The sequence below is a fragment of the Tachyglossus aculeatus genome, chromosome 14, assembly GCF_015852505.1.
Source record: "Tachyglossus aculeatus isolate mTacAcu1 chromosome 14, mTacAcu1.pri, whole genome shotgun sequence".
Taxonomy (NCBI): Eukaryota; Metazoa; Chordata; class Mammalia; order Monotremata; family Tachyglossidae; genus Tachyglossus; species Tachyglossus aculeatus.
The window spans coordinates 25,948,420-25,966,690 of NC_052079.1; the positions used below are offsets into that span (position 1 = coordinate 25,948,420).

Here is an 18,271-nt window from a genome sequence, read left to right on the forward strand (position 1 = left end):
AGGAGGAGGGCCAGGAGAGGACAGTGTCAGTGAAGCCAGTGTTAGATCATGTTTCCAGAAGAAGGGGTGGTCTACAGTGTCGAGGGCAGCCTAAGAAGTCCAGGAGGAATAGGATGGAGTAGAGGCCGTTGGATTTGGCAAGAAGGAGATCATCGGTGACCTTTGAGAGGGCAGTTTCTGTGGCGTGAAGGGGGCGGAAGCCAGATAGGAAGTCAAGGAGAGAAGTGGAGGCAAGGGGTGTGGATGCTTCACCCTAGGAATTTGGAGGGAGTGGGAGGGAGATGGAGTGACAACTGGAGGGAATGGTGAGGTCAAGGAAGGGCTTTTTAGGGCAGCGGTTCATGAGCATCTTTGGAAAGTAAAACCCTCCACTGCCTCGGCCCATTGCCACCATCGTTTACCGGTCCCTTCCTGAAGATGTTCCATCAGTCAGTCTATCGGTGGTATCTATTGACCTCTGTATTGAGCATTTGGGAGAGTACAATAGAGTTGGTAGATGCAACCCTTGCCTGTCACGAGTTTACAATGTGGTAGGGAAGACCGATATGAAAATCGATTACACATAGAGGCAGCAACGGAAGTATAGGGATAGGTGTGTAACTGAGGTAGGGGTGAGGGTGAAATCAAAGTACCTCGGGGGCACAGACCAAAGTGTGAGATTACAGGCCCTGCTTGGCAGAGTGGAAGAAGCCTAGGGTCAGGTAAGCTTGCTGCCTTTCCTTAACCTCCTGAAAAACGTCCCTCCTTTGTCTTCAGGGTGACACAGGCAAAGTCCAGGTTCCTGAACTACTTTCTGTTTTCTTGTTTCCTATCCCCTACGCGCTAGAGCTCCTCTCCGTTGGAGCTCAGCTCCCCCTGCCCGCCGCCACGACGTGGGATCTGAGGCTTTAGGAGTTAGGGCTAACTGACCAAGGACCAAACCTAGCCAGTTTTGAGCTCAGACTGCTTCCTCCATCCCCTGCCGCCTGGATGTCATGGAGGCGTGGGACGGAAGTGCGTTAAATATAGATTTGAATGTTCTCTCTTAGTCGTAGCTTCAGATATAGCCCGCTGAGGGAGAAACAGCTAAAATAGAGAAGGGACCTTGAAATGTGTGCATCCGATTTTCCTTTTTTTTTAATTAATGGATTGACTTTGTGGACCCTGAATTTTTCATCCTGTCTCTCCCAAGTGCTTAGCACTGTGCTCTGCACACAGTAAACACTCAATAAATATCATTGATTGATTGATGTCCCAGGTTCAGAGGGGGAAAGTAGCAGTTGCAGTGTTTGTTGAACTCCCCCTTGGTGCAGTGCATTGAAGGTAGGCACTTGGGATGTACAGAGTAAAGAAGTGACGTGTTCCCTGGCCACAAGGAGCTCACGCTGTAATCAGGGAGACAAACATAAAAATATTTACAACTTGAGGAGTCACAGTAAATAGTGGGTGATGAGAGCAGGTAGCCAAGAAACAGTGTGGCCTAGAAGAACTCAGTCCTGGGAGTCAGAGGACCTGGATTCTAATCCCAGCTCTGCCACTTGCCTGCTGGGCGAGTAACTTAAATTTCTCTGGGCCTCAGTTTCTTCTTCAGTAAAATGGAAATTCAGTGTCTGTTCTCCCTCCTGTTTAGAATGTGAGCCTCATGTGGGCTCACCAGATTAGTTTATGTACCCCAAAGTTTAGAATAGTGTTTGACACATAGTGAACGCATAATATAGTAGTGATAATAATAAGGATGAGGTGGGCCCAAATCATGGAGAGCCTCAAAGGCAATTGTGAAGAGTTTTTGTTTGATGCTGGGAGATACTCAAAGCCACTGGAGGGTTTTGCCGAGAGGAGACAGGTGGGCCCAGCATTGCTTGAGGAAAGTGATCCATTTAGCAGCGTGAAGTATATATTGGAAAAGCAATCTGGCCTAGTTGGAAACAACATGGGCTTGGGAATCAGGGAACATGGGTTCAAATCTCAGCTTTGCTGTTTGACCATGGGCAAGTCACTTGACTTCTGTGCTTCCTTTCCTCATTAGTAAAATGGGGATTCAGCTCCTGTTCTCCCTCTCTTAGACTTGTGAGCCCCAAATGGGGCAAGGACTCTCTGACCTGATTATTGTCTGAGTGCTTAGTACAATGCTGAGTATGCAGCAGGTGTTCAACATGCTACAATTATTATTTATTATTAGGGGGAGAGTCTGGAGACTGGGGGATCTGTGTGCAGGCTGGTGTGAAATAATCTGGCCACGGCAAGACCAGAGGTTGTATCAGGAAGATAGCAGGAAAAGCTGACAGAATCTGGCTGTAGACGGAATGTGAGAGTTGAACGATAGTGAAGAATCCAGAAAGACTCGGCTATTCCGGTCTTCTGGGACAGGAAGGATGGTCATGGTGATTTTGAATGAGATGGGAATATTAGGAGGAGGAGGGAGTTTGGTGGCAAAGATCAGGAGTTCTGGTGGTAGATGTGTTGACAGAACATCCATGTGGGAGATATCCTGGAGGCAAGAAGAGAGATAGAATTCCAGGTCTGGGAATTCATTCATTCAATCGTATTTATTGAGCGCTTACTGTGTGCAGAGCACTATACTAAGTGCTTGGGAAGTACAAGTTGGCAACATATAAAGACGGTCCCTACCCAACAGTGGGCTCACAGTCTAGAAGGGGGAGACAGAGAACAAAACAAAACATATTAACAAAATAAAATAGAATAAATATGTACAAATAAAATAGAGTGATAAATACGTACATACCTATATACAGGTGCTGTGGGGAGGGGAAGGAGGTAAGGCAGGGGGGATGGAGAGGAGGAGGAGGGGGAGAGGAAGGAGGGGGCTCAGTCTGGGAAGGCCTTCTGAAGGAGGTGAGCTCTCAGTAGGGCCTTGAAGGGAGGAAGAGAGCTAGCTTGGTGGCTGTTGGGAGAGAGGGCATTCCAGGCCAGGGGGATGACGTGGGCCGGGGGCCGATGGCGGGATAGGCGAGAACGAGGCACGGTGAGGAGGTTAGCGGCAGAGGAGCGGAGGGTGCGGGCTGGGCTGGAGAAGGAGAGATGGGAGGTGAAGTAGGAGGGGGCGAGGTGATGGAGAGCCTTGAAGCCCAGGGTGAGGAGTTTCTGCCTGATGCATAGGTTGATTGGTGGCCACTGGAGATTTTTGAGGAGGGGAGTAACATGCCCAGAGCGTTTCTGGACAAAGACAATGCGGGCAGCAGCGTGAAGTATGGATTGAAGTGGGGAGAGACAGGAGGATGGGAGATCGGAGAGGAGGCTGGTGCAGTAGTCCAGACAGGATAGGATGAGAGCTTGAACGAGCAGGGTAGCGGTGTGGATGGAGAGGAAAGGGCGGATCTTGGCAATGTTGCGGAGCTGAGACCGGCAGGTTTTGGTGACGGCTTGGATGTGAGGGGTGAACGAGAGAGCGGAGTCGAGGAGGACACCGAGGTTGTGGGCTTGTGAGATGGGAAGGATGGTAGTGCCGTCAACAGAGATGGGAAAGTCAGGGAGAGGGCAGGGTTTGGGAGGGAAGACAAGGAGTTCAGTCTTGGACATGCTGAGTTTTAAGGAATCAGCATGGCCTAGTGGAAAGAGCCTGGGCCTGGGAGGCAAAGGACCTAGGTTCTAATCCTGGATCTACCTGTTGCCTGCTGTGTTCATTCATTCATTCAATCATATTTATTGAGGGCTTACTGTGTGCAGAGCACTGTACTAAGCGCTTGGGAAGTACAAGTTGGCAGCATATAGAGACAGTCCCTACCCAACAGCGGGCTCACAGTCTAGAAGGGGGAGATGGACAAATGGGTTCAGATCTCGGCTCTGCCAATTGTCAGCTGTGTGACTTTGGGCCAGTCACTTCACTTCTCTGGGCCTCAGTTACCTCAACTATAAAATGGGGGTGGAGACTGGGAGTCCCCCATGGGACAACCTGAACACCTTGTAACCTCCCCAGTGCTTAGAACAGTGCTTGGCTCATAATAAGCGCTTAATAAATGCCATTATTATGATGATGATGTGTCGGGGGGTGGGGCAGAACTGGGGTTAGGGGTCAGCCCTGGCAGACCCCATCCCACTGTGGCTCGTACGCCGAGATCTCAAGAGGGCTGCTTGGGGGGAGGGCAGGCACCATCAAGCAGCGTGGCTCAGTGGAAGAGAGCCCGGGCTTTGGAGTCAGAGGTCATGGGTTCAAGCCCTGGCTCCGCCAATTGTCAGCTGTGTGACTTTGGGCAAGTCACTTCACTTCTCTGTGCCTCAGTTACCTCATCTGTAAAATGGGGATGAAGACTGTGAGCCCCACGTGGGACAACCTGATCACCTTGTAACCTCCCCAGCGCTTAGAACAGTGCTTTGCACATAGTAAGCGCTTAATAAATGCCATCATTATTATTATTATTATTATCCTGGCACTTAGTAGGCCATCATTATTATTATTATTGTCCTCACCCCCCTCCCTCGGGGGGCTGCCCCGAGTGCCAAAGGCAGGGGGTGAGGGGCACCTGGGGGGTGAGGGGCACTAGTCCTGGCTCGCACCGTCCGTTGGCATGAGGGGAGGCCCCAATCCTCGCGAGAACTCACGGGGAGGGCAAGGGGGTCCCGACACCCCCTGCGTGGGCGTGCATGTGTGCGTGGGTGCGGGGCTGACCTTGGGCAAGTCACTTAACCTTCTCCGCCACATTTATCTCCTCTTTGAAATGGGGATTAACAGTGTGCCGTATGTGGGACGGACTGTGTCCAAACTGATTAGCTTGTATTTACCCCAACGCTTAGTACAGTTCCTGGCACTTAGCCATAACAGATACCACCATTATTAGACATTTGGGAATTATTTGCATAATGTGCTTAGAACAGTGTCCAGCGCTTTGAACTTTCATTCATTCAATCGTATTGAGCGCTTACTGTGTGCAGAGCACTGTACTGTGCGCTTGGGAAGTACAAGTCGGCAACATATAGAGACGGTCCCTACCCAACAACAGGCTTGCAAAAGTGTTTGGCATATATTAAGCGCTTAACAAATACCATCATTATTATAATATGGTTGTGAAACTGTGAGAGAGAATGAGCTCCCTAATAGAGAATGTAAAACGAGAAGAATAGAGGACCCAGATAAGGAGCAGGGGGATTTCAGTCAGTGGTATTTATTGAGTGCTTACTATGTGCATGGAAGAGCACAACACAACAGAATTAGCAGCCACGTTCTCTGCCCACAAAGAGCTTTCAGTCTAGAGACACCCATTTCTAGAAATAAATAATGTGTAAAATATAATTTTAAAATATATGCATAAGTAATGTTGGGATGAGGGTGAGGCGAATATCAAATGCCCAAAGGTCACAGAGCCAAGTGCATAGATGATGTAGAAGGGAAAGTGAGCTGGGTAAAGGGGGAAGGCCTCTTGGAGGAGGTGTAGGGGGGAGGAGGTGGAGGGACTTGTCGGGGGTCGTCCACAATAGGAAGGAAGAGGAGGAGCCAGTGAGCCAAACCAAGAAGAACCAGCCAGAGAGGTAGGAGGAGAAGCAGGTGGCTGCCCAACAGCACAACAGTTTAGAGGAGGAAGGAGTGGTTCACGGTGTCAGAAGCAGTAGAGGGATTGACCGATCAGTCAAAAGTACTTATTGAGTACTTATTCTGAGAAAAAGCACCATACTAAGCACTTGGGAGAGTACAATAGAGGTAATAGCCATAACCCCTTTCATTAAGGAGTTCACAACCTAGTGAGGGGAAATGGACACTAAATTACAGAAAAGGGGAAGTAATTGAGTTTATCAATGGTAATTACAGAGTACTGTACTAAGCGCTTCTTGGGAGAGTACAGTATGAGTTGGTTGACAGGATCCGTGGCTCTAAGGAGCTTAGGGTCTAGAGGAAGAGGCAGACATTAAGATAAATGATATATAGGAGAACTGTCAGGGTGTTAGAATATGGATATAAGTGCTGTATATTGTAAACTCCTTGGGAGAGGAAATATTTCTACCAATTCTATTGTACTGCAGTCTTCCAAGCAGTTAGTATAGTGCTCTGCACACAGAGAGTGCTTAATAAATACCCTTGATTGATTGCTGAGGGTGGAGTGGCTATTATGTGTTTAGTAAAGGTAAGATATATACATAAGTTCCTTGGGGGAGGAGGGGTGAGCATACAAGTACTCAGGTGATGTGGAAGTGCTCAATAATAATAATAATAATTATGGTACTTGTTAAGTGATTATTCTATGCCAAGCACTGTTCAAAGAGCTGAGGTAGGTACAAATTAATCAGGTAGGATCCAGATCCTGTCCCACATTGGGCTCACACTGTTAATGCCCATTTTTTACGGATGAGGTAACTGAGGCACAGAGAAGTTAAGAGACTTGTCCAAGGTCATACAGCAGACCCGTAGTGAAGCCGGGATTGAATCCCATGACCTTCTGACTCCCGGGCTCATGTTCTATCCACTACACCATGCATGCTGCTCAAGTGGCAGTAGGGTGGGAAATAGGGGGTGGAGATCAGAGATATATCAGGGAAGACCTCCCGGAGGAGGGGTGATTTCAGGAGGGCATTGAGGACAGAGAGACTGGTGTTGTGCCAGATTTGGAGGAGAAAGTTCCAAACAGAAGGGTTGGATATGAGTTCGGAGGTTGATGGAGAAATGAGAATGAGGTAGGGTAAGTTGGCTTGAAAGGAATGAAGTGGTTGAGTTTGGGTGTAGTGGGAGAGGAGCAAGGGTAGGTAGGAGGGAGAATGCTGATTGAGTGCTTTACAACCAGTAGTCAGGAATTTCTGCTTGGTGTGGTGAGGAATGAACGGACAGTCATTGAGGAGTAGGCAGATGTGTGCAAAATATTTCAGAAAGATGATCCAGGTAGCAGAGGGAAGTATGGACTGAAGAGGGGAGAATCTGTAGTCAGGTATGTGAGGAGGCTGAATCAGCAGTCAAGTTGGGATATGACAAGCTCCCGGACCAACACCGTGGCAATTTGGATGGAAAGGAAGGGGTGGATTCCGGCGATGCAAAGGCAGAACCGAGAGGATTTGGTGACTGACTACGGTGGTGATACCAATAGGAAATTTAGGTGGAGGAAAGGATTCGATGGGAAGGAGAGCTCAGTTTTGGACTTGTTGAGCTTGAGGTGTTGATAGACCATCCAAGCCAGAAATGTCCTGGAGGCAGGAGGAGATGTGAGATTGCAGAGCGGGAGGTCGGGGTAAGGGAAACAGAGATGGTAGTTGAGGTTGTGAGAGCAGATGAGCTCCCCAAGGGATTAGGTGAACTGGAAAAGAGGCAGAGGCCCGACCTGAACCCTGAAGCACACACATAATTAGAGGGTGGGAGGCAGAGGAGTGACTTTCCCAGCGCTGTAGCCCACACAGCTATCCTTCCTGTCTCACAAGCCCATAACCTTGGCATTAGCCTCATTTCCTAGCTCATCTCAACCCACACATTCAATCTGTCACTATATCCCGTTGGTTTCATGACATCTCCAGAGTCCATCCTTTCGTCTCCATCCAAACTGCTACCACTCTGATCCGAGCGCACATCGTATCCTGCCTCGAGTCCTGAACCAGCTAACCCGCTGACCTCCCCCTCTCCCGTGTCTCCCCTCTCCAGGATCATTTTTCTGAGAAATCAATCACTCCATATCACCCACTCCTCAAGAGCCTCCAGGGGTTGCCTATCCATGTCTGCGTCGAACAGAGATTCCTTCCCATTGACTTTAAGGCTCTCAGTCAGCTCCCTGGCCCCCACCTGTCTTAATTCACTGATTTGCTACTGCGACCAGCCTTCATGCTCGTCTCCTTTAATACCACCCTTCTCTCTCTACCTCCATCTTGTCTGTCCCGCCACCACCCCCTAGCCCACATCTTCCCTTTGGCCTGGAACTTCCTCCCCTTCCTATCTGACAGACCACTGCTTCCCCCACCTTCAAAGCCCTCTTAAACCCTTAAACCCTTACTTCCCCTTCCCGCCCTCTCCTCTGCATCACCTATGCACTTGGCTGGGTACCCCTCAAGCATTTTGGCATTCTCCCCAGCCCTACAGTATTTATGTTCATATCCTTGTATTCTATTACTCTCCTTATCTGTAATTGGTTTTAATGTCTGTCTCCTCCCATAGACTGTAAACCCCTTATGGGGAGGGATTATGTCTACAAACTCTGCTGTTTTGTGATTTCCCAAGTGCTTAGTTATAGTGTTTTGCACAGAGGTAGTGGCCAGTAAATACCATTGACTGACAATTTTCTTGTCCGTGCGTGAGAATCAGCATGTCCTAGTGGAAAGAGCATGGGCCTGGGACTCACCGGATGTGGATTCTAATTCTGGCTCTGCCAATTGCTTGCTATGTGACCTTGGGCCTTCTCGGTGCCTCAGTTTCCTCAACTATAAAATGTGTTTTCTCCCTTCTGCTTAAACTGTGAGCCTCATGTGGGACAGAGACTTTGTCTGACCTGATGAACTTATATTTTACCTCAGCTCTTAGAGCAGTGCTTGACACATAATAAGCACTTAGCAAACACCATAATAATACTAATAATAATGATAACAATGTTTTCGGCCTTCTCCTGTTCATCAGAGATGAAGCAAGTCGTTTTGAGATCCTGGGCAGAACGGTTCATATTTGAGTCCTCTGTCTTCTACACTTCCCCTCCTTCACTTCGCCTTATTGTGGCTGGTCTATTTCTGGGATGACTACTTCCAGAACTAGGGCACGTACATTGGAAACTAATCAATCAATCAGTCAAGAAGCAGCATGTGTAGCAGCCTGGGAGTCAGAAGGTCATGAGTTCTAATCCTGTCTCTGCCACTTGTTTGCTGTGTGACCTTGGGCAAGTCACCTCACTACTCTGTACCTCAGTTGCCTCATCTATAAAGTGGGGATTGAGACTCCGACATGCTTACAGAAGAGGATATGACCTCAGCTGCCACTTGTATGCTCCCTTTAGTTATTTGTTTATTTCTATTTAGTTGTTTCAACACCTCGATGGCTACAGACAAACCACTGCGCTCCTGGGACAGTCACCTCAGCCCTCACTCTTCATTCCTTCCCGTCCTGGTGCCCCCCTGTACAGAAGCTCAGGACAAGGAGGAGGTCTCCAGTAGGATAAGCAGTGCAGAGGCTCAGCATGAATTCTAACAGCAGAGAAGTACTTTTAGTACCCTAAAAGTACTAAGCTAAAGAAAAGGGTCCAAAGATCCATATAAGAAATCCCCTGATGCGTTTCTGCTAGGTTGGAGAGCGTGTGTCCAAAAGAAGAATGCATAGAGTAGTTCTTCAAAATAGAAAGGTGGGAATGAGAGCAATTTGGGTGTCCATCAGGACCTCACTTCAGGGTAGAAATAGATAACTAGGCGCCGAGGCCCTACATTAGCAAGCGAGGAGGAACACTTTCCTAGACTTTAGGCTCCTATTGGGCAGGGAACATGTCACATTTTCATTCTGTATTTTGCCATATGCCTAATATAGTCAGCTACCACTGGGACCTTAAGCCAAGAGCCTCTGAAGGCCATGGGAGTGACCGCTCCACAAGGAATTCTGGTAGCTAGCCAGTTATCTATTAGGAGAGCAATGCATAATTGCACACACATTAAACGTGCCAGCAGAAGTGATAGTGTGACAACTCATCCTTTTGAAATGTTGAGTGAGAAGAGAAAAAAAGATTTTTATTGGTGAGCCCTAGAGAAGTTTCTGAAGATAGAGGTGTAGGACATTGCACTGGGGGGGATTAATCAACTTGTGGAAGTATTTGAATGCTGTCTAGTGCTTTGCATTTTTACCATTTGAATATTTTTATGACACTTGGAATTTTAACAGTTTGCTAAACTATGCCTTTGTTGTTGTTTCTTTAAGAAATGCTGTAGTAGTAGTCGTAATACTAATTATTAGGCATTTTATGTATGTAAAGTGTTTTAATAGTACGTGCCTAATTGATTTTTCTATTTTCTTTTAGATATGGAATATATGAACGCTGTAGAGAGTTGGTGGAGGCAGGTTATGATGTACGACAACCAGATAAAGAAAATGTTACACTTCTCCACTGGGCGGCTATTAATAACCGGATAGACCTAGTCAAGTATGTATTTCCTTTTTTGGAGAATACCTTCATATTTTGATAACTATTCTTTCTATGGTCATCGATGTCTAATGGAAAGAGAAACACCATATAGCGTGCATAGAACCTCCGAATTTTAATATTTATTTACTTCATCAAGATTTTGTGCCTTAAATTGTGATATTTCAGTTGGATTATGTTGCCTTCCTCCCCTAAGACACTGGCCTTTGATTTTCAGTTCCGCCTGGTTGCCAGCTTGAAATGAAAAATGAGTTCAGATATGAAGTTACAGTAGCATCTGTAATCCAATTTTAGATTTTTTTCCCATATACTTTGGCAGCCAACCACTGCATGCAAGTGGCAAACAGTTATAGGTCTTCAGGGACACAATTAAAGAGTTCCAACTCCAAAAGCCGGTTGCATCCCATCAGCTCTTTTAGCTTTACATGTACCATTAACACTGTAAGCTCGTTGTGGTCAGGGAATGTGTCTGTTTATTGTTATATTGTACTTTCCCAAGCACTTAGTAGAGTGCTCTGCACACAGTAAACGCTTAGTAAGTATGAATGGTGAATTGATTGAACTTTTAGTCTCTTCATGTAATATTCCAGGTAATTCTGCCGCCTTTTGCAACTGCCCTGCGTGGTCCCAGATTAACCCACAAATTGGGTTATGTAGCTATGGGCTCTAAAGAAATACCTTTTGACTAATAGGGGTAACCTTTGCTTTTGTTCCCTGGAGGTTAATTACTCTCATTGTTTTAATTTCTCTGGATAGAAAAAAGCCTGGATGCTTAAGCCAATTGAAATATGTCATCGATCAGTTGTATTTCCCAAGGGTTTACTCTGTGCGGAGCACTGTGTTAAGTTCTCGGGAGAGTCCAAAAAAGTTAGTAGACATGATCTGCCCGGAAAGAGGTTTACAGTCTAGCAGGGAAGACAGATACTAAACTCATTTTCAGGTAGGGTGATTTGGTGGCCGTCTGATGGTCTACTGATGAGCAGTAGAGTATTTATAGAGCACTTGCTATATGCCAAGCACTGTGCTAAACTCTGCAATAGACACAAATAGAACAGGTGAGGTGGAGTTTCTGACCCTCGTGGGACTCAGAATCTAGGTGGGGGTAAGCAGGTGAAAACAACAGTAAGACTGTATCGCCAAAAACAACAGGCAGCAGAATCAACGGTCCAAGACCACAATGTCAAGGCCAGTAAAATAATTAGGTCTTGGAGGTTGGTGTCCTAAAGCTCTCCATTGATCTAGATAAATAGTCTTTGGTTACAAACCTTCAGCAACCTCTCTGAGGTTCTGCATGCTGAAGAAGGAGGAGGCTGGTGAGACCCCAACCCACATGGGAACTAGCCCCTGCGCACATTCTGTAGGAGCTCAGTGGGGTCTCAGGCCCAGAGTGTCCTCTTCTGTATATCTGTAAATAATAATAATAATAAATAATAATAATGATGGTATTTGTTAAGCACTTACTATATGCGAAGCCCTGTTCTAAGCGCTGGGGGGGATACAGGGTGATCAGGTTGTCCCACGTGGGGCTCACAGTCTTCATCCCCATTTTACAGGTGAGGGAACTGAGGCCCAGAGAAGTTAAGTGACTTGCCCAAAGTCACACAGCTGGCAAGTGGCGGAGCCGGATTAGAACCCATGACCTCTGACTCGCAAGCCCGGGCTCTTTCCACTGACCCACGCTGCTTCTCTGTAAACTGCTGTAGCTGCGCACACAGGCTTTCCAGCATTTTAAAAGTTGGAAAGGCATAGCCAATAATAATACTTGTGGTATTTATTAAGTGCTTATTACATGTCAAACGCTGTACTGAGTGTTGGGGAAGATACAAGATAATCAGATTGGACACAGTCCCCTGTCCCACACAGGGCTCACAGTCTACGTAGGAGGGAGAACATGTATTGGGAAGCAGTAGGCCAAGTGAGTAGAGCACTGGCCTGGGAATCACCAGGACCTGGGTTCTAATCCTGCTCCACCACTTGTCTGCTGTGTAACCTTGGGCAAGTCATTTCACTTCTCTGGGCCTCAGTTACCTCATCTGTGAGCCCACTGTGGGTTAGGTCCACCGCAATTACCTTATATCTACCATAGTACTTACTACAAAGCCTGGAACATAGTAAGCGCTTAAGAAATACCACAATTATTATTTTTACTAAAAATAATAATCATCCCCATTTTACAAATGAGGAAACAGGCACGGAGAAGTGAAGTGAGTTGCCAAGGTTACACAGAAGACAAATGGTAGAGCTAGTATTAGGGCCCAGCTTCTCTGACTCCCGACCCCATGCTCTTTCCAGTAGGTCAAGCATCTCGTTGCTTGCCACTGTGTCGTCCCCTGCCATGTGGAAGAAAGGGCTACTGGGAGCAGAGAGCGGGTGAGGGCGGCGCAGTGTCGCTGTCGCTCTAGGGCAGTTTGCTCCGATCTCTGGAGTTAAAAGAGCAGCCCAGCCTCCTGCTGCCATAAAAGCAGCATGGCCTAGTGGCAAGAGCACAGGCTTAGTGCTTAGGACAGTGCTTGGCACATAGTAGCGCTTAACAAATACTATAATTATTGATTTCCTCCTCCTTCTACCACGCTGGAGAAGGGGTTCCTGGAAGGTGGTAAAGGCTTAGGCAGTTTCCCTCAGGGCCAGAAGGCCTCAGAGTTCTGGTGTTAAAAGGAGCAACCCAGTGTAGCCCTCCCTCTGCCACACCTGACAAGGGCTTTTGTAAGAGGAGAATCAGAAATTCTCTGCAGCGTACATTTGGATCGCCATATCTGCTCTTTGAAGAAAATTCCAGTCAAAAATGTGTGTGGGATGGGTCTTTGGCACCAAGAATCCCATCATAGGCCCGAGTGCAGCCTAATCCCCTCCCCGTTGCTGAGATGTGACAGCCTAGCCCTACCTTCCCCAGCCTCCTTCCTTAGATGTTGGTAACTTTAACTGCCACGTCTAAGCAGTCACTGTGCGTCTCGGGAATTAACAGGTTAGCATTTTATTCACGCGTGACGTTTTAGGGATGGAAGCGTGTGATCAAATGTAATGGAGCCACAGGCGAAAAGTCCACCAAACTCCCGGCTGCAAATCACGTGCCCAAACTGGCAAGAGAAGTGGGGGGGGGAAGAGAGACCGGATCAAAGCAATCTGTTGAAGGAGGAGAAAATTAAGAGGAAAGCCCAGAAACCAGACAGGCCTCAGATGGAGACCTCCAGAGGGAATTCTTCCCCCAAATGACTGATTTATAATGTGTCGTCAGTCATTCTGCAATATGAGGTTGTTCTCACCGTAATGCTGACCTGGGAAGAAGGGCGATGGCAGCCCTTTCCTCTCCATCCAAACCGCTACCACTTTAATCCTCTCCCTCCTCGATTACTGTTTCAGACTTTCCTTCTCAAAAGCACGGTATAAATCAATCCTTGTTCGTTGGGTGGAGGGTGGTTACCTTCAGAGTGGAAATCCTCAAGTCAGCAGCTCCTGTTATAGACCTTAGACCTTTCTAGGAACGGGTAAGGAGGCGGGTCCAGGAAAGTCTGAAAGAAGCCTGGGGGTGGTTTCTGGGGAGAGGAAGATTCCTTCTGAGGGGCTCCAGGGGCTCAATGGCTGTTCCCATCTAGAGCTGAGGAAGGAGGCTTCCCCAGACTCTCTGGGGGATACCTGTCCATCATTCCCGGAGGGGAATTCCAAAGTCCCACGGGAGACCTCTTGGGGGTGGATCGTAATCTTGGGGGTGCCCAGATTAGCAGTTATCACTGCAGACCTGCTGCTGCAGAATGGATTCCTTAGGCTTGAGACAACGAAGATGGCACTGTGGTATTTTCAGTCACTTCTAAGGCTGGACATGCTGTTAGAGCTCGAAGGACCTCATGCTCTCAGCTTTGTCGGCTGGGGCAAGGCCTCTCTTGGGCTGTATGCTAGTTCACCTCAAAATTGCCCCAGTTGTTTGCTGTCACCGTCCCGTGACTTATAGATATGGAATCCCAGAAGGCAAGGGAAGCATCTGGGGTTCAGCTAGCCGGTCCCACGCCCTAACGGTTGACTGCTGAAGTTTGGAGCGAAGCCTGATGTCCACCAGTGGTCCCTTCGCTTCCCCGTGATGCCAAGTCTCCCAAGAAGCAGGTCCCACAGACACAGCCAGAGCACGCGAGTGTACTCCGCCACTTGTCTGCTGTGACCTTGGGCCAGTCTCTTCACTTCTCTGGGCCTCAGTTACCTCATCTATAAAATGGGGATTAAGATTAAGACTGTGAGCCCCACGTGGGACAGCTGTGGCACTTAGTAAGCGCTTAACAAATACCATAATTGTTATTACTACTCTTTGATTGTCAATAGATAACCAGATCTGCTTAAGGATTTTCAACAGCAGCAGTATTCTTGCAACTGAATATTAAACTGGGTCCAGGAATAAACTCCTCTCCTTGACCTGGCATTTGCCACTGACCCATCACAAGTTTGCCACCCTCTGGAACGCCCAACTAGACATTCTTTGTCAGCTACCTCTCGATCCTGCCTTGGTAGTTCAGCCTTCTCAGGCAACACCAGCTCTAAAGCCCGGTCCCTGTGGGTACTGAAAAGGAACTCTGGTGTCTCATGGCTCCGGAGTTTTTTCCCCACCTCCCCTTTCCCAGATCTTCCCCTGTACTGCAGCTGATGTCACCGGGTCAGGGGTTGACATCTGCAAAGCAAGTTTTCCCCTGAAGAGTAAGCAGTTTTTTCTTTTCTAGAAGCTCTAGGGCCTTCGTGTCAGGCCAGCCTAGCTTGGACAGTCACAGGCACACAATACAATTTTCTTATCAGCTTAATCTGAGTAAGGAATGCTTCTTATTCCATCACGACTGTTTTGGGATAGTGCTGGGAATTCTATTCCTAGTTCTCAGACTGTACATTTCAAGTCTAATCTAATTGTCATTTATCAGCTCTAGCGCTTAGCTCAGAGTATGGATTTAGTCATATTTATTGAGCACTTTCTATGTACAGAGCACTATACCAAGTGGTTGGGAGAGAGCAATACAACAGTAAACAGACACATTCCCTTGCCCACAATGAGCTTATTGTTTAGTGGGGGAGTGAGGGAGTGAGGGAAATGGGTGCCAGCGATTTAGGAATAAGGGGTAGGGAGGAGAAGAGGGATTGGGCCCAGGGTTTAGGGGAGGGTTTTCCCGAGTACGATCTTCCCCCTTCCCTCCATCAGAACTGTGGGTCTGCTCAGGTGCCGCTTTGAAGCAGAAAATGACAGAGCCCAATTCAGCACAGCCACCAACTCGGAATCGGGTGTGAACGGCCGGACGGCAAGGCTGCACGAAACACGACATCCATCCCTGTTCCAGCCGGCACCCCACCCTGGAATCCGGCTTCATACATCTTTCATGGGTTTGGATCTGGCCAGGGACTTGTGACAGACCTGGGTTCTAGTCCCAGCTCTGATGCTGGCCTGCTGGTTGACCGCAGGCAGGTCACTTACCCTCTCTGTGCCCCAGTTTCCCTATCTGTAAAATGGAAGCTCCAGCTACCCGACAGATGAATTGAGATCTGGGTGGGGGCCTAAAAGGGCTGCCCATGTTCCGGGTGGGATTCTCCCCTTTGCCAATGCGGCACCTGCCTTGGAGCCCAGCACCCCACTGATAATCCCCGGGGCTTAGCACACAGTAAGCACCTAATAAATGCCATGGCTGTGATTAAATCCCCAGGATTGTCCCCCCAACTGTGGCCTGTGGCTTTTTGAGGACAGTCCAAATTTTATGGTTTAGGGAGTACCCCACAGGTAACATCTTCTATCCTTCAACAACGTATACCGGGCATACGCTAAGCACAGAGTAATAATAATAATAATAATAATGATGGTATTTGTTAAGCGCTTACTCTGTGCCAAGCACTGTTCTCAGCGCTGGGACAGATACGAGGTAATCAGGCTGTCCCACGTGGGGCGCTCAGTCTTGCTGAATGGACTGCATAAGAGAGTACAACAATCAATCAGTTGTATTTATTGAGCGCTTACTGTGTGCAGAGCACTGTACTAAGTGCTTGGGAAGTGCAAGTTGGCAACATATAGAGATGGTCCCTACCCAACAGTGGGCTCACAGTCTAGAAGGGGGAGACAGAGAACAAAACCAAACATATTAACAAAATAAAATAAATAGAATAGATATGTGCAAGTAAAATAGAGTAATAAATACGTACAAACATATATACATATATACAGGTGCTGTGGGGAAGGGAAGGAGGTAAGGTGGGGGGATGAAGAGGGGGAGGAGGCGGAGAGGAAGGAGGGGGCTCAGTCTGGGAAGGCCTCCTGGAGGAGGTGAGCTCTCAGTAGGGCCTTGAAGGGAGGAAGAGAGCTAGCTTGGTGGATATTGGGAGGGAGGGCATTCCAGGCCAGGGGGATGACGAGGGCGGGGGGTTGACGGCGGGACAAGTGAGAACAAGGCACGGTGAGGAGATTAGCGGCAGAGGAGCGGAGGGTGCGGGCTGGGTTGTAGAAGGAAAGAAGGGCGGTGAGGTAGGAGGGGGCGAGGTGATGGACAGCCTTGAAGCCCAGGGTGAGGAGTTTCTGCCTGAAACTAGAAACTGGACCCCATGTTCCCTGCCCTCGAGAAGCTTGCACTCTAAAGGAAGAGGCAAAAACATGTTACAAGGGGTGTGAGTGGAGAACATTTTGAGTATATCAGGGTGAAATAGCATGAATCATTGGACATGTAAATGAAGATTCAAATAAAGATATGTTTATGTAACTAGATAATAATGATGGCATTTAAGCGCTTACTATGTGCCAAGCACTGTTCTAAGCACTGGGGTAGATACAAGGTAATCAGGTTGTCCCGTGTGGTAGATGCTGAGGATGGACAGGGGAGTGATGAAGATGGGGGAGGCTATGGGAGGAGAGCCTCTCCTGGTTTAGGGCCTAGGTTTTCCTCTCTGTGAGAAATTCGATGGAACAGGAGAAAGGGCCTGGCGAGAACTGCCTTCCCCCGATCCCCTTAGTAAGTGACATTACTATTATCATTATTGTCATGACACAGTGGAAAGTTCAGATAGAAGCACAAGGCCACCACTTGTTCATTTGTCTGAATTTTGAATTTAAACCATAGCAGTGCTAATAGCTGCATGATGCATTACGAAACTGAAAATAACCGCACTGATAAGAGATGGTGAACATTACACGTTTAAAGCATCCTGTTGAGCCTGATTATTGGAGTACCTAAAGTTCCTTGGTAGAAAATTAGGCAGTTGGGGAAAAATATTCATCTTTCAGATAGCTGGGTGGAGTTTTTTTCAAGCAGGGCTCTAAGACCTCTGAAGAGTGTCTCGGGGGCTTTGGTAATTTTGGTAACACAACAGCTCGAGTAGGTGGAAAAAAAAAAGACTTATTTTTGTTATTGCCGTAAGTGGGGTTTGGTGTGAGGGAGAACTTGATGTGAGGGAGACCTGAGAAAAGAGAGTGGCGCCTGTTGGAGAGAAAAATCTACCTAGGGGTCAAGGGATAGATAGTTCAGGCTGCAGAGATTGGGTTTCTAAAGATCCCTATGCTATGGGACCATATTAGTGATTTGAAAATTAATGTTTTCTCCAAAGTGGCCAAGTAACTATCTGAGGATAAGCTCTGGCAGGATGAGGTTCATTCTTTAAACCTGGTGGAAACTTAAGACCTAATAAGATGTTCCTCAATCATTTCTATTCATAGGATTTAAAGGAGAGTTGAATAAGCTTTTAGTGCATTAAATCAAATATTATGAATTAAATGTGGTTTTTAGTGTTTGCTGGATTCGGAGCATTGTCCTTAGCACCAGGGTGCGTTCATGAGATAATCACATCTGAAGGTTCCCAACCTAGGAGGTGGCAGAAACAGGTGTCTTATCCCCATTTTGCAGATGAGAAAAATGGGTCTCAGAAAGTTTAATTGATTTTTCCGAGGTCACTCCTCAGCCAGTGGTAAAATTGAGAACTGAGATTAGAACCCAGGTCTAACTTCCAGACCCAGACTCCTTCCAGTGGGCAATATAGCCGCCCTGAAATGTAAACAAAAAAAAAACCCTAAAAAAAAGAGGAGTGTTAACTCCTTTAGCTACATAGAATATCTTTGCATAAAAGTGAGGCCTAGTGGGAAGCCCACGGCCTGGGAGTCAGAGGACCTGGGTTCTGATTCAGACTCCACCACTTGCCTGCTGGGTGACCTTGGACAATTCACTTGTCTGTGCCTCGGTTTTCTCATCTGTAAAATGGGGGTTGGATCCTCCTGCTTCTGACTTAGACTGTGAGCCCCGTGGGGGACAGGGACTCTCTGCCCTGATTATCCT

At 47.5% G+C, this 18,271-nt stretch overlaps 1 protein-coding gene across 2 annotated transcripts in view; it reads left to right on the forward strand.

The window, feature by feature from the left end:
* The window catches only part of ZDHHC17 (zinc finger DHHC-type palmitoyltransferase 17), a 134,956-nt gene that overhangs the window by 47,397 nt on the left and 69,288 nt on the right, over positions 1-18,271 (forward strand). For both annotated transcript variants that reach the window (XM_038756256.1, XM_038756257.1), the window contains exon 3: positions 9,885-10,007. In XM_038756256.1, the coding sequence (XP_038612184.1) occupies positions 9,885-10,007 (123 nt within the window). The remainder of the gene's footprint in view (positions 1-9,884; positions 10,008-18,271) is intronic.